The sequence below is a fragment of the Eschrichtius robustus genome, chromosome 11, assembly GCF_028021215.1.
Source record: "Eschrichtius robustus isolate mEscRob2 chromosome 11, mEscRob2.pri, whole genome shotgun sequence".
Lineage (NCBI taxonomy): Eukaryota > Metazoa > Chordata > Mammalia > Artiodactyla > Eschrichtiidae > Eschrichtius > Eschrichtius robustus.
In genome coordinates, this window is record NC_090834.1 from 51,868,097 (window position 1) to 51,881,635 (window position 13,539).

At 40.1% G+C, this 13,539-nt stretch overlaps 1 protein-coding gene across 11 annotated transcripts in view; it reads left to right on the top strand.

Moving 5' to 3' along the window:
- DLG2 (discs large MAGUK scaffold protein 2) overlaps positions 1-13,539 on the top strand; it is a 949,517-nt gene that overhangs the window by 565,613 nt on the left and 370,365 nt on the right. For all 11 annotated transcript variants that reach the window (XM_068554434.1, XM_068554426.1, XM_068554427.1 and 8 more), the window contains one exon: positions 8,279-8,435. In XM_068554434.1, coding sequence (XP_068410535.1) covers positions 8,279-8,435 — 157 coding nt within the window. The remainder of the gene's footprint in view (positions 1-8,278; positions 8,436-13,539) is intronic.

Sequence of the window (13,539 nt, forward strand, 5' to 3'; positions counted from 1 at the left end):
ACAGAGTGAAGTAAGTCAGAAAGAGAAAAACAAATACTGTATGCTAACACATATATATGGAATCTAAAAAAAAAAAAAAAAGATTCTGAAGAACCTAAGGGCAGGACAGGAATAAAGACTCAGACGTAGACAATGGACTTGACACGGGGAGGGGGAAGGGTAAGCTGGGACGAAGTGAGAGAGTGGCATGGACTTATATACACTACCAAATGTAAAATAGATGGCTAGTGGGAAGCAGCCGCATAGCACGGGGAGATCAGCTCGGTGCTTTGTGACCACCTAGAGGGGTGGGATAGGGAGGGTGGGAGGGAGACGCAAGAGGGAAGAGATATGGGGATATATGTATATGTATAGCTGATTCACTCTGTTATGAAGCAGAGACTAACACACCATTGTAAAGCAATTATACTCCAATAAAGATGCTAAAAAAAAAAAAAAGTCTCAGTCATAGAAAAAGAGATCAGATTTGTGGTTATCAGAGGTGAAGGGTGGCAAGGAGGGGGAACTGGATGAAGACAGTCAAAAGGTACAAACTTCCAGTTATAAGATAAATAAGTACTAGGGATCTAATGTTCAACATGATAATTAACACTGCTGTATGTTATATATGAAAGTTGTTAAGAGACTGAATCCTAAGAGTTCTCATCGCAAGGAAAAAATATTTTTTATTTCTTTAATTTTGTATCTATATGAGATGATGGATGTTTACTAAACTTATTGTGATAATCACTCCATGATGTATGCGAGTCAAATCATTGTGCTGCACACCTTAAACTTACACAGTATTTGTATGCCAATTATACCTCAATAAAACTGGAAGAAAAAAATTTGTCTTGAAAAAGAAGACTACCTCTGATGTTTACTAGCTGTGTGAACAATAAGCTAGCTTAACTACTAGCTTAAACAAGTTGACTTACCTAAGCATCAGAAAAACTGAACTTCTCACGCTACTATACATAAAACAGATAATCAACAAGGACCTACTGTATAACACAAGGAACTCTACTCAATATTCTGTAATAACCTATATGGGAAAAGAATCTGAAAAAGAATGGATGGATTATATGTAGAACTGAATCATTTAGCTGTACACCTATAACTAACAAAACATCGTAAATCAACTATACTCCAATATAAAATAAAAATTAAATTTAAAAAAGTAGAACTTCTAATTTTCCACAGGGTTTTGATCCTCTGACAAGAAAAATATACATTAAAACAGTTTATTTTTATTTTTTTATTGAAGTATAGTTGATTTACAGTATTATATTAGTTTCAGGTATACAACATAGTTATCCAATGTTTTTATAGATTATACTCCATTTAAAGTTTTTTATAAAATATTGGCTATATTCCCTGTGCTATACAATATATCCTCATAGCTTGTTTATTTTATACATAGTAGTCTGTATCTCTTAATCCCATATCCCTATTTTCGCCCCCCCCCCCCCCACTTCCCTCTCCCCACTGGTAACCACTAGTTTGCTTTCTATATCTGTGAGTCTGTTTCTGTTTTGTTATCTTCATTTGCTTGTTTCATTTTTACATGAAAACTCTTTAAAATCTTCCATATAATGTAATGGGTTATTAGTATAAGAAGTTTAAATTAGAAAAAGCAAATCATTTGGAGTGTTCTTTGGACATTTTATTTGCATACCATTTTACAGATTTATTTCTTTGCATTTCTCCCTTTTATTAAAATAAACATCCTAATTTACTTTAATATAAAATTCTATTTTTAAAAAGACATTTAAATCTCAAGAGTTGAGAAGTTTCCAAGTAATTTGGTTTAAAAGTCTTGTCCAAGGAAAATAAATAAAAACTACCATCACTCAAGAATGATGTGCTTTATGCACAGGGTCACTAACAAAATGCCCCTGCATGGGTTACATAGATATGTAATGGGGTCTGATGTTTCATAATAATCTTTAAAGCTGTATTCTTTCTGCAGAGAGCATTTTGCATATTAAACGTGTAAGGATAATCCTTACTTCCAAAGAAATTTTGTTCTCTCCCATTTTTCTATTAAAATATCAGGCTCCCTCCATAAAGTTTTCATTTTCTCATTTTTGATAAAACCTTGAGTACAAGAAATACTTTCCTCTTAACTTTGCAAGAAGTGCAAATGTGATGCAACTTATAGATTTTTGTCTGAGAAACATGAGGGAAAGGTAAGACTAGAGAATGCAAGGCAAGCTAGAGTATGAATGCCCCATCTAAAGAGGGCCATGTTCTAGACAACTGTTGCTATGCAATGAGATTAAGAGCCAGTATTCACAGAATGTCTGGGGTTTTCTTCATGTAAAGCCATAAATCCACATTTTATGCAAATTTTCCTAATTTTAAACATGAGCAACTAATTCAAAAATTTGTAAACACTGTGGGTCAAATTAAGCCTCCAACTTATCAATTGACAATCTCTGGAATATATCGTACTTTGGACTCTGGGATTTTGAAACAGAAAATGTGTCTTAATTCTGCCTTTGCTACTTACTAAACTCAGTAAAAACTTGGGCAAGCAGTCTTATTTCACTAATCTAAAAAGTTGTCAAAATAATTTCTTCATCAGGCTGTTTACTCTTCGCAATATTTTGTTATAAAATTTTTCAAACATAAAGAAATTTAAAGAATGTTATAATGGACATCCATATACTTGCCATCTAGATTCTGCTTTTGACATTTTACTATGCTTGCTCTATTCAATCTATCCAATCATCAATCCATCTTCCTTTTAGGATCGGTTTCAAAGTAGTTGCAGACATCAGTATACATCCTTCATTAGATTGTTTTGAGGAATAAATGGAATGATGTGCAGAAAGCATCAAGCACGATATTTAGCATACAGATAAAGAGTCCTAATAGCCCCCTTCCTTCTATCTGTTTATTATCTGTAGCTTGAATGTCATTGGTCCCACTAAGAGTGTGTGCTTTATATTGGGGGAAGAAGGATATTTTTATAATAACTTTTTTGTCAAAAATCCTCTTGGCCCCTACCTTCACAATGTATCTAGAACCTGGACTTCCAGTATCAGCCAAAACAGAGTATCCCCATTCCTCTCTAATCCTCCCTCTTGTTACAAAAGCAAAAACAACTTTAGACATAATAAAACAAACATAGCAACACTCTAAAAAGTTGGAAAGAAGTCAGACTGGCTTGGACAGGAATGACACTGATGTGAGTTATCTGGATTTTCTTTCTGCTTCCCATGTATCCTGGACGGGGCAGTAGAGAAGCCTATACCCTGAAACCACCAACAGGCACAGATAAAAAAGCCTCGGGGTTTCCCTGGTGGCGCAGTGGTTGAGAATCTGCCTGCCAATGCAGGGGACACGGGTTCGAGCCCTGGTCTGGGAAGATCCCACACGCCGCGGAGCAGCTGGGCCCGTGAGCCACAATTACTGAGCCTGCGCGTCTGGAGCCTGTGCTCCGCAAGAAGAGAGGCCGCGATAGTGAGAGGCCCGTGCACCGCGATGAAGGGTGGCCCCCGCTTGCCACAACTGGAAAAAGCCCTCGCACAGGAACGAAGACCCAACACAGCCATAAATAAACAAAAACAAACAAACAAAAGCTTCAAGAAAAGCCTGCTCCCTGTAACCAAAGGACTGGGAAAAGGGTAGACTAATAGAACTGGGAACATTTTAGTAATACTGGCCCTACTCTAGCCAAATACCAAAGAAAAAACTGTCCACTCACCATTGTGGTATCAGTAGACCATGCAGATAGCTAGATTTCTGGCCCCACCAGAGACAGTTAGGAGAAGCAATTATGAGATGGCACTTCATTTCCTCCACTGGACGGGTGTCAGTGGTCCAAACAAGAGCTGAACTTCCATCCCCATTCTGCAGCAAAAAGGCAGAATAAGATGGTATGAGGTGTTGCTGGTTGACACTCCACTTTCAGTGGAAAGCTGAAGTTACATCTTTACCCAGCAGCAACAAGCTGGAATGAGGTTAGCATTCTATTCCCCTACTCCTGGTATTGGCAGGGACCAGCTGGAAGCTGGACTTCCACCCCCTGGCAGTGGCAACAGATAGAAGGAGGAAGAAGGAAGCAGCACTCAGTGGCAAACCACTTTACCTACCAGGGTAGTGTCAGTGGGACTCAGTGGGGAGCTGAACTTCTAGCCCCACCCAGAGGCAAAGAGGCAAAACAAGGTGGTTCAAGGTGGTGCTAGTCAACATGCTACCTTCTCTCCACCATTGGTGTCAGTGGGTCCAATGGGAGCTGAGCCTCTACCCCCACCAAGTGACAGGCAGGTAGAATAAGTCAAATGTTAGCTGGTACCCCACTCTCTCTCCTCCCTGGTGTCACCAGGGCCAAATAGGGAGCTGAATATCCATCTCACTTGGATCTACACCTAAACCAATCCACTACGTGGAAAAGACTAAGATTAGATAGGATCCAGTGCCTCACAACATAACACCCAAAATGTCCAGTATACAATAAAAAAAATTGCTTCTCATACCAAAAACTAGGAAAATCTCAACTTGAATGAGAAAAGACAATCAACAGACACAAACACTGAGATAACACAGATGTTGGAATTATCTGTCAAGGATTTTAAAGTAGCCAGCATGCTTCAGTGAGCAATTACAAACACACTTGAAATAAATTTTTTTAAAAAAAGAAAGTCTCAGCAAAGGGATAAAAGATATAAAGAAAAACCAAATAGAATGTTAAAGCTTTAAAATAAAATAACCAAAATTTTAAAACTCACTGAATGGGCTCAATAGCAGAATAAATATGACAGAAGAAAGAATCAGTCAATCTGAAGACAGAAAAACAGGAATTACTCAATCTGAACAGAAAAAGAAAACAGATGGAAATGTATCCACTGTTCGCCACTTCCTCTAATACCACCCTGGTCCAAGGCACTATGATATTTTGCCAGAATATAGCAATAGCCATCTAACTGGTCTCACTTCTTTAAACTTTGCCCCTCAAATCTATTTTATACCAAAGTAATCATTTAAAAATGTAAATCAGATCAAGTAATTCTTCTTCTCAGTGGATTCCCATTTCTCTCAGAGTAAAAGTCAAAGTTTTAAAATGGTCTACAAGTCCCTTCAGGATTTATCCCCTGTTGCCTCTCTGCCTGTTGTAGTCAAAATTATGAAATGGCCCCATGATCTCCACCTCCTGGTGTTACTCCTACAGTTACCTTACATGGAAAAGGGATTTTGCAAATGTAATTAATGTTATTAATCAGTTGATCTTAAGGTGAAGAATTATCTGGGTGGGCCTAACCTAATCACATGAACCTTTGAAAAGCAGAGAGTTAAATCCAGCTAATTGCAGAAGAACAAGCCAGAGAGATTCCAGATATGAAAAGGATTCAATGCACCATTTCTGGCTTGAAGATAGAGAGGGCCACATGGGAAGGAAAATGCGTGGCCTCTAGAAGCTAAGACCTCCAACTGGCAGCCAGCAAGAAAACAGGGACCTCAGTCTTTGTTAAGACTAATGGTTAATTTTATATGTCAACTTGACTGGGCCACAGGGTGCCCAGATACTTAGTTAAACGTTATTCTAGGTGTGTCTGTGAGGAAGTTTCTGGACAAGACTAACATTTGAATTAGTGTACTGAGTAAAGCTGATTGTCCTCTCTCGTATGGGTAGCCCCATCCAACCCATCCAAGGCCTGAATAAAACCAAAGGCAGGGTAAGAGAGAATCTGCTCTTTCTTTCCTTCTTTGAGCTGTGTCATTGGTCTTCTAACTTTGGACTCAGACTTTAGCTAGAAGTTATACCATTGGCCCTCCTGGGTCTCCAGCTTGCCAACTATAGATCCTGGAACTTCTCAGCATTCATGACTGCATGAGCCAATTCCTTATGATAAAATATATGTAATACAGTCCTACGACCACAAGAAACTGAATTCTGCCAACAACCTAACTGAATATGGAACCGGGTTTTTCCCCAGAGCTTCCCAATAAAGTTTGGCCTGGCTGACACCCTGATAACAGCCTTAAGAAATCCTAGGCAGACAGCCTAGACAAGCCCACCCAGACTTCTGACCAACAGAACTGTGAGATAATAGTGGGTGTTGGTTTAAACTACTAAGTTTGTGGTAATTTGTTACTCATCAATAGAAAACTAGTACACTGAGTTCATCTTTTACCATTCTCATTCCCTTGTTCACTCATTCAGCCACACTGGCCTCCTAGCTCTTCTTTGACAACGCCAGGCACCCTCCCACCTTAGGGCCTCTATTCTTTCTGGCTGGAATGTTTCCTTTAGATATCATATGACTAGTTTTCTCACCCCTTCAGTCTTTCCTCAGCTGTCACCTTCTCAATAAATCCTGTCCAGGCCCATCCCTGAAAGCACCTATCCTTTTTACACTGGTCTGCTTTTTCTTTTTCTCAAAATATTTATTGCTTTCTGACATGCTATATAACAAACTTATTTATGGCATCTATTTCTTTTTAGTGGTCTACCCCCATCAGAATGTATACTCGTAATAGTAGGGATTTTTGTTTTGCTTACAAACTTTCCGAGTAGCTGGAACAGTTCCTGACATAGTAGGTGCTTACAAAGTATTTGCAGAAGAAAATGAATTAACTCTGTCAAAATGAAAATGGGGCTTCCCTGGTGGCGCAGTGGTTGAGAATCTGCCTGCCAATGCAGGGGACACGGGTTCGAGCCCTGGTCTGGGACGATCCCACCTGCCGCGGAGCAACTAGGCCCGTGAGCCACAATTACTGAGCCTGCGCGTCTGGAGCCTGTGCTCGGCAACAAGAGAGGCCGCGATAGTGAGAGGCCCGCGCACCGCGATGAAGAGTGGCCCCCGCTCGCCGCAACTAGAGAAAGCCCTCGCACAGAAACGAAGACCCAACACAGCCATAAATAAATAAATAAATAAATAAATAAAGTTTTAAAAAAACTTTAAAAAAAAAAAAGAAAATGAATTAACTATTAATACGTAGCATTATTACCTATTACTTATAGTCCAAGCTCTGATGTGCATTGTAAATCCTTCCTCATAATAAGGTTAAATATAGATATAATGCATCTCTTTGTGCAAGGAAATGTGATAGCAAATAACAAAATCTGTGTAATCATTAGTATAAAAATACATTGGCTGGCTCTTTGCCATTCTTACAACATTAAGAGCAGGAAAATAGAAGAGGAACCTTTAATGATCGGAACTGAGATATCTGGGAGAGGAGGGTGGGTGATACAAAAAGCACCTTGGTCAAACCTAAGGCTTGCAGAATACATTTTTTGAAACTACTGATAGAGAAAATTCAACTAGGTGACTTCTAAGATCCTTTACAATTCTACGTTCCATACTTCTCCAGCTTCTACACAGACTCAATGAACGGTTGCCTTAAGATTTCATCTCTCATCCTTTTATTGATGATCATCAAATCTGCATTTGCAGGCCTCTCTGAGAACCTAAATTCCTATCCATTGTCTCTAACTGCTTCTGCACATCTCCACAAGGATGTCCCACTAGTACCTGGAACTGAGCATTTCAAAATCATACTCATCCTCATGACCCACCCACCCCTCTTTTGCCAGTTACTTAGATGTTCTTCCTTCCTCCTCCTCCAATACCTGAATCAATCTCTGGACCCTCTGTTCCTCCCTTCAAATTACCACTCTCATGTTACCCTTTCTTTTCATTATCACTGCCATCACTTTTGGGCAGGCTGTCACTTCCTCAAACCTGGATTACTTGGACAACATCCTCACTGGTTTTCCTGTCTCCCATCATATCTGTGCTTCCAACTCCATCAATCCTATTATGGTCATTTGTTAATCTTCCTAAAATGGATTTAAATATTCTTCGTGCCTCAAAACTCTTCCAGTGAATCCCCACTGCCTACAGAGTAAATTTTAATTAACAATCAAACAGACAACAAACCCACAGGCTGGCATGTAAGATCTTTCATGGTCTGGCCTATTCAGTCTAGTCTCTTGTCCCCCAACTTCTCTCCCTCTTTTTGGATACATCCATCCTACTGAATACTACTGTGGTGCTCATTACAAGAACAGATGTTTTAAACAAAAGAAACTTGTAAGTCTAGTTTAAGAAAATGTTTTGGAATTAAGGAATAAATTTGCATGGTATTTTGGCATTTGTTACGGTGAGGAGTTCAGACATCTGCCCTGATATTAGCATCTTTTTGATATGCAAATTTATCATAATTGGGGAGGCCATCTTCACAGGTAATGAATTGCTGGTGTCATATATCCTGGTGAAAGTAAAAGCAATGTACATCTTGAGTGGGCCACCCTATGAACTGTGCTCTCCACTTGTTTCTACAGGGAGCCCCGCAAGGTGGTCCTGCACAAAGGCTCCACCGGCCTGGGCTTCAACATCGTGGGCGGGGAAGATGGAGAAGGCATTTTTGTATCCTTCATTCTGGCTGGTGGACCAGCAGACCTGAGTGGGGAGCTCCAGAGAGGAGACCAGATCCTATCTGTGAGTATTTCTTCTTAATCTTTATTCCCTCCATGTCTGACACCATTTGGGAGAAAGTCACTCCCAGTTATAGCTCCAAAAGCACCTTAATTACAAAGGGAAAGTGGAGGAGAGCGTTATGGCTGCAGGTGCATGTTGTAATTTAAAGGCTGTTCAGGTGTTTGAAGCGCGTTCCCTCAGATACAGGTAAGGGTGCTAGTGGCTTCATTTAGATATTTCTGTTTCCAACAGAACATTGAGAAGCATGCATTTTTGAGGTATGTTACTTATTTTTCAAAATGCCCAATTTCTTTCAAAATCCATCACTGTACACTAAACACTGTATCTTTATGATGTACATAGTTTGTTGCATACAACTATGTGAGAATAATGTATAAAATGGTGCTACATACGATGTGGTGACATTGGTTAAGTGGTAGCAGCATCACCATTTACCTAAATACAAAAATGACTAGGAACGAGTGAATAAGCACTTATTTACCAGGCATTTTATAAAAGTAATTGTTAATTCCCACAATCACCCTGAAAGGTACTGCCCCACGTCCAGATGAAAAGAATAAGGTTCAGAGGGGTTAAATAACTTGTCAGAGTTAACCTAACCAAAGAGTCAGAGCTGGGATTTAAATATTCGGTTTTAATGCCCACCACCTACCTCCCCTCATCCCTCCCCCTCCTTCCTTCCTGCCATCCATCTTTCCCTCCATCTTGCTTTCCCTCCTCCTTTCTTCTCCAAGCCCTTTCTTCTATTTGAATACCTACTGACTGCTTCTTTCTGCTACATCAAGCTACCTCCCTCGGATAAACTCTATGATAAATAGTTAAATCCACTGTGAGTGTTCATGCCCATACTGCAATTTTGGCAATCATGCAAATAATAATAGAGAATTACACGAGGAGCCCAGTTTTATGGCTGAGGTTATGGTTCACAACTCAATGAAGCATTTAGTTTGTGGTTTTCATTGTATACTTGGAAAAATTTGCCTTTGCTTTATAGCTATGGTTTATAGCTAGAATTTTCCAAGTGACCTTATATTTGTTAACCATCCCTCCAACTCCTACCCATGCACACATGATTTACCTGTATAATGTAGTCAGCTGACCTAAGCAAAGTGTCCAGTGGTCTGCAGGCATGGCCCTGCCTTATGTGTTTCTCTGGTTCTCCCACACATGCAGGTTCCTGCTCACTCATCAACTAGCAGATGTCTAGAAAGACTGAGTATGGGATAAATAGGGTAAGGTCCCATGCCAGGCCTTTGTTCTGTCACCCAATGTCATGCCTTCAACTACTTCACCCCACTTACTTCTTCTATACTTAAATGATATATATGATATAACTTTAAAGGTTTAATAAGCTATTAAACCTCATCGCCCATATTTATTTACACACCTGTCTTTCTCTACAAAGTTACAAAAAACTCCCTGAAAGCAAATTCTGTATCGTTTTAATGATTTTGTATCCTCAACATTTAGCACGGTGCCTGACACATAGCAGTCTCTCAAAAAACGTTTATTGATGGAAAAGTACTGAATTAAAAATAGTGATGCCTTAAAAAGTCACTATAGGGACTTCCCTGGCAGCCCAGTGGTTAAGACTTCACCTTCCAATGCAGGGAGTACAGGTTCAATCCCTGGTCAGGGAGCTAAGATCCCACATGCCTCGAGGCCAAAAAACCAAAACATAAAGCAGAAGCAACATTGTTACAAATTCAGTAAAAGACTTTAAAAATGGTCCACATCAAAAGAAAAGAAAAGAACTTTAAAGAAAAAAAGAAAGTCACTATAACCTGGGAGACTGACTCTAAAATACTTTCTAGAACAATACTTCCTCCTCCTGGCTCAAAATCTGTAGACTGGGACGTCCCTTGCAGTCCAGCGGTTAAGACTCCACACTTCCACAGCAAGCGGTGCAGGTTCGATACCTGGTCCAGGACCTAAGATCCCGCACGCCGCACCGTGCAGCCAAAAAAAAAAAACTGTAGACTGGGGGACCACTCTGTCATTTCATCACAATCAGCATTCACATTGTCATAGCACTTTCCCAGACACAAAGCACTTTCACATGCATTGATTCTGGGAATCTTCAAAGAAATCTTAAGCGTCAGGATATGTTATTATTACTCTCACTTTCCGTATCAGGGGAAGGGGATTCAGAATGGCTAACTGATTTGTCCAAAGCTCCACAGCTACTGACTATGACTTTGCACTCAAAAGCAGGTCTCTTGACCCAAAATCAGTGTTCTTTCTCCTCACAGCACAATCTCTCTTCAAAACCTTGACAACGGTCTCATTCAGCACCTTCTTCGTACACATTGCTCTGTGTGCACACCACATTCAGGAGCACACAGAACTATAACAAGCTAATATTTACATGGTGCTTTGAGTCAGACACAGTTATAGCTAATTTAATATTATAACAACCCTGTGCCTTATTATGCTCATTTGAAGGATGAATAAACTGAGGCACAGAGAGGATATTAGACTTTTTAGCTCTGTTTAAATGAGAAATCCACTAAGCCGTGGGTTTTACTTGTTTTAACCTCTATGTGTGTGGTAGAAAAAGAGATGAGCCAATAACCTTCTTATGGCTCAACAGAGAAAACTCCCAAGTATTTCTGCTTTTAGAAGTAGATGTACCCATTTAAATATTATTGCCAGGACCACAGAGTAAGCAAGGCAAACAATCAGAATTATAGTCTTCTTAGAGATTACAATTCATAGAACATAATAATCTCTGAAGTTCAAATATCATATCCGTCTTTTATGTAAAACAATTGCAAAAATTGTTCAACAATGAAAATATCATCTGCTTTTTGCAATTGAAAAGAAAAAAGGGAAGATTTCTCCTTTTTAGCTTGTAAAAATTTATAAAAAGTGTGGCTAGAAAGTGTCTAGTTTAAAGGCTCAGTATTGGAATTTCATTGGTTTAACACTGCAGGGAAAGAATAAACAGGCTTGAGAAGCTCAAACATTATTACAATATGGAAAGAAAAATGACAGAATAGAATTATTAACAATGGAATATGGAGGATAATATTTTGCACCTACAGCTTGCGCTGGACATGTAAGGACAAGTTATAACTTCCTGGAAAACACAAGAACAAAAACTCTATAAACAAAAATTGAATACAGGGACTTCCCTGGTAGCGCAGTGGTTAAGGATCTGCCTGCCAATGCAGGGGACACGGGTTCAAGCCCTGGTCTGGGAATATCCCACATGCCGCGGAGCAACGAAGCCCATGCACCACAACTACTGAGACTGTGTGCCGCAACTACTGAAGCCCGTACACCTAGAAGCCCATGCTCAACAAGAGAAGCCACCACAATGAGAGGCCCGTGCACCGCAACGAAGAGTAGTCCCCACTCGCCACAACCAGAGAAAGCCTGCGCGCAGCAACGAAGACCCAATGCAACCAAAATAAATTTTAAAATACCTTTAAAAAAAAATTCAATACATAGGGCTTCCCTGGTAGCACAGTGGTTAAGACTCTGCCTGCCAATGCAGGGGACACAGGTTCGAGCCCTGGTCCAGGAAGATCCCACGTGCCACAGAGCAGCTAAGCCCGTGCGCCACACCTACTGATGCCCATACACTGTAGGGGCCGCGTGCCGCAACTGCTGAGCCCACATGCTGCAACTACTGAAGCCCATGCACCTAGAGCCCGTGCTCCGCAACAAGAGAAGCCACCGCAATGAGAAACCCATGCACCACAATGCAGAGTAGCCCCCTCTCGCTGCAACTAAAAAAAAAAAGACAGCCCATGCACAGCAACGAGGACCCAACAAAGCCATAAATAATTAATTTAAATAAATAAATACATTCAATACATAGATTTCTAAGTCATGTAAGATTAATTTGCAAATAAGTTATGCTATGCTAACAATAACATAGTAAGTTTAGAGATGAGAAATAGAATCCCCAGGAAAGAGAGCTGGAAGGTAGATCGCTGCTCTCAATTGGTCTCCATAAAGAAGGAAATTGTATAATAGACAGTTACCTTTCTAATTAGGGATATAATGTTGATCCCTATTTCCCAGAATTTTTCTCCCATATAGACTATAGAATCTTTTTAGATAATTTATTTTATTAATGGCTTACTATGTGCCAGGTTCTGTACTAGGAATTGAAATCTCAAAGATGAATGAGATAAATAGACTAATCTCAAGATGCTTACTGCCTAAAAGCAGATCCACTTGTCCTTCGGTAACCACGAGGGATTGGTTCCAGGACACCCCACTGATAACAAAATCCACTATGCTCAAGTCCCTTATATAAAATGGCATAGCACAATGTATACAGTTGGCCCTCCATATCAGCAGGTTTTGCATCCGTGCATTCAACCAACTGCAAATCCAAGGCCAACTGTATATCAATGCATCTAACATAGGTAGAGACAGAGATGGCAAACTGAGGAAAGAGAAGAGAGAAAGCACTTAGAACAGAGCATGTCACACTCTAAGTACTCAATCAATACTATTACTACTAACTAGTCTGCCTTAAGAATGTGTCTGATGTTTTTTAAAGTCTGTCAGATAACCATGTCTAAGGAAAGTCTCTTTTAGATAGTTTGAGCCATTCCTTCTTTGGGGCAGGGCTTGGACTAGAGGAGCATTTCCCAAAGTGAGTTCACAGGATATTGGAACAGCAGGATTGCATTAGGTTGCTACTGAGAGAAAGGGTTCCCTAGTGAGCAGGTTTCTTCACTGAAGAGCTTTTCAAAAACATGTTTACCAGTGTACATTGGGAATCTCCTTAGAGGCAGATAAAGTATATGGTTTTTCCCAAACGTATTTGACCACGAAACCATTACATAAGGAGCACCTCATAGGACCCCAGTAGTGGGAAATGCTTGAGTAGATATGTTTACAGTTCCCCTAATTGACTGTTTTCCGACAAGATAGTCACACTCGCCTATACAGAAAAGGCAACTAGCCTTTCACTATGTTTTAAGATTGTGGGCGCCATCTAGTGTTCATATATTGTCTAAACACTTTGCATGGCAACCTGGAGATGGAGGTGGATTCCCAGGCGCCATTGCAAGGATTTATCCTGCACTTCCTCCTCCCCACCAGAGCTACAGAACTAAAGTGGTTAAGATGCCGGAAA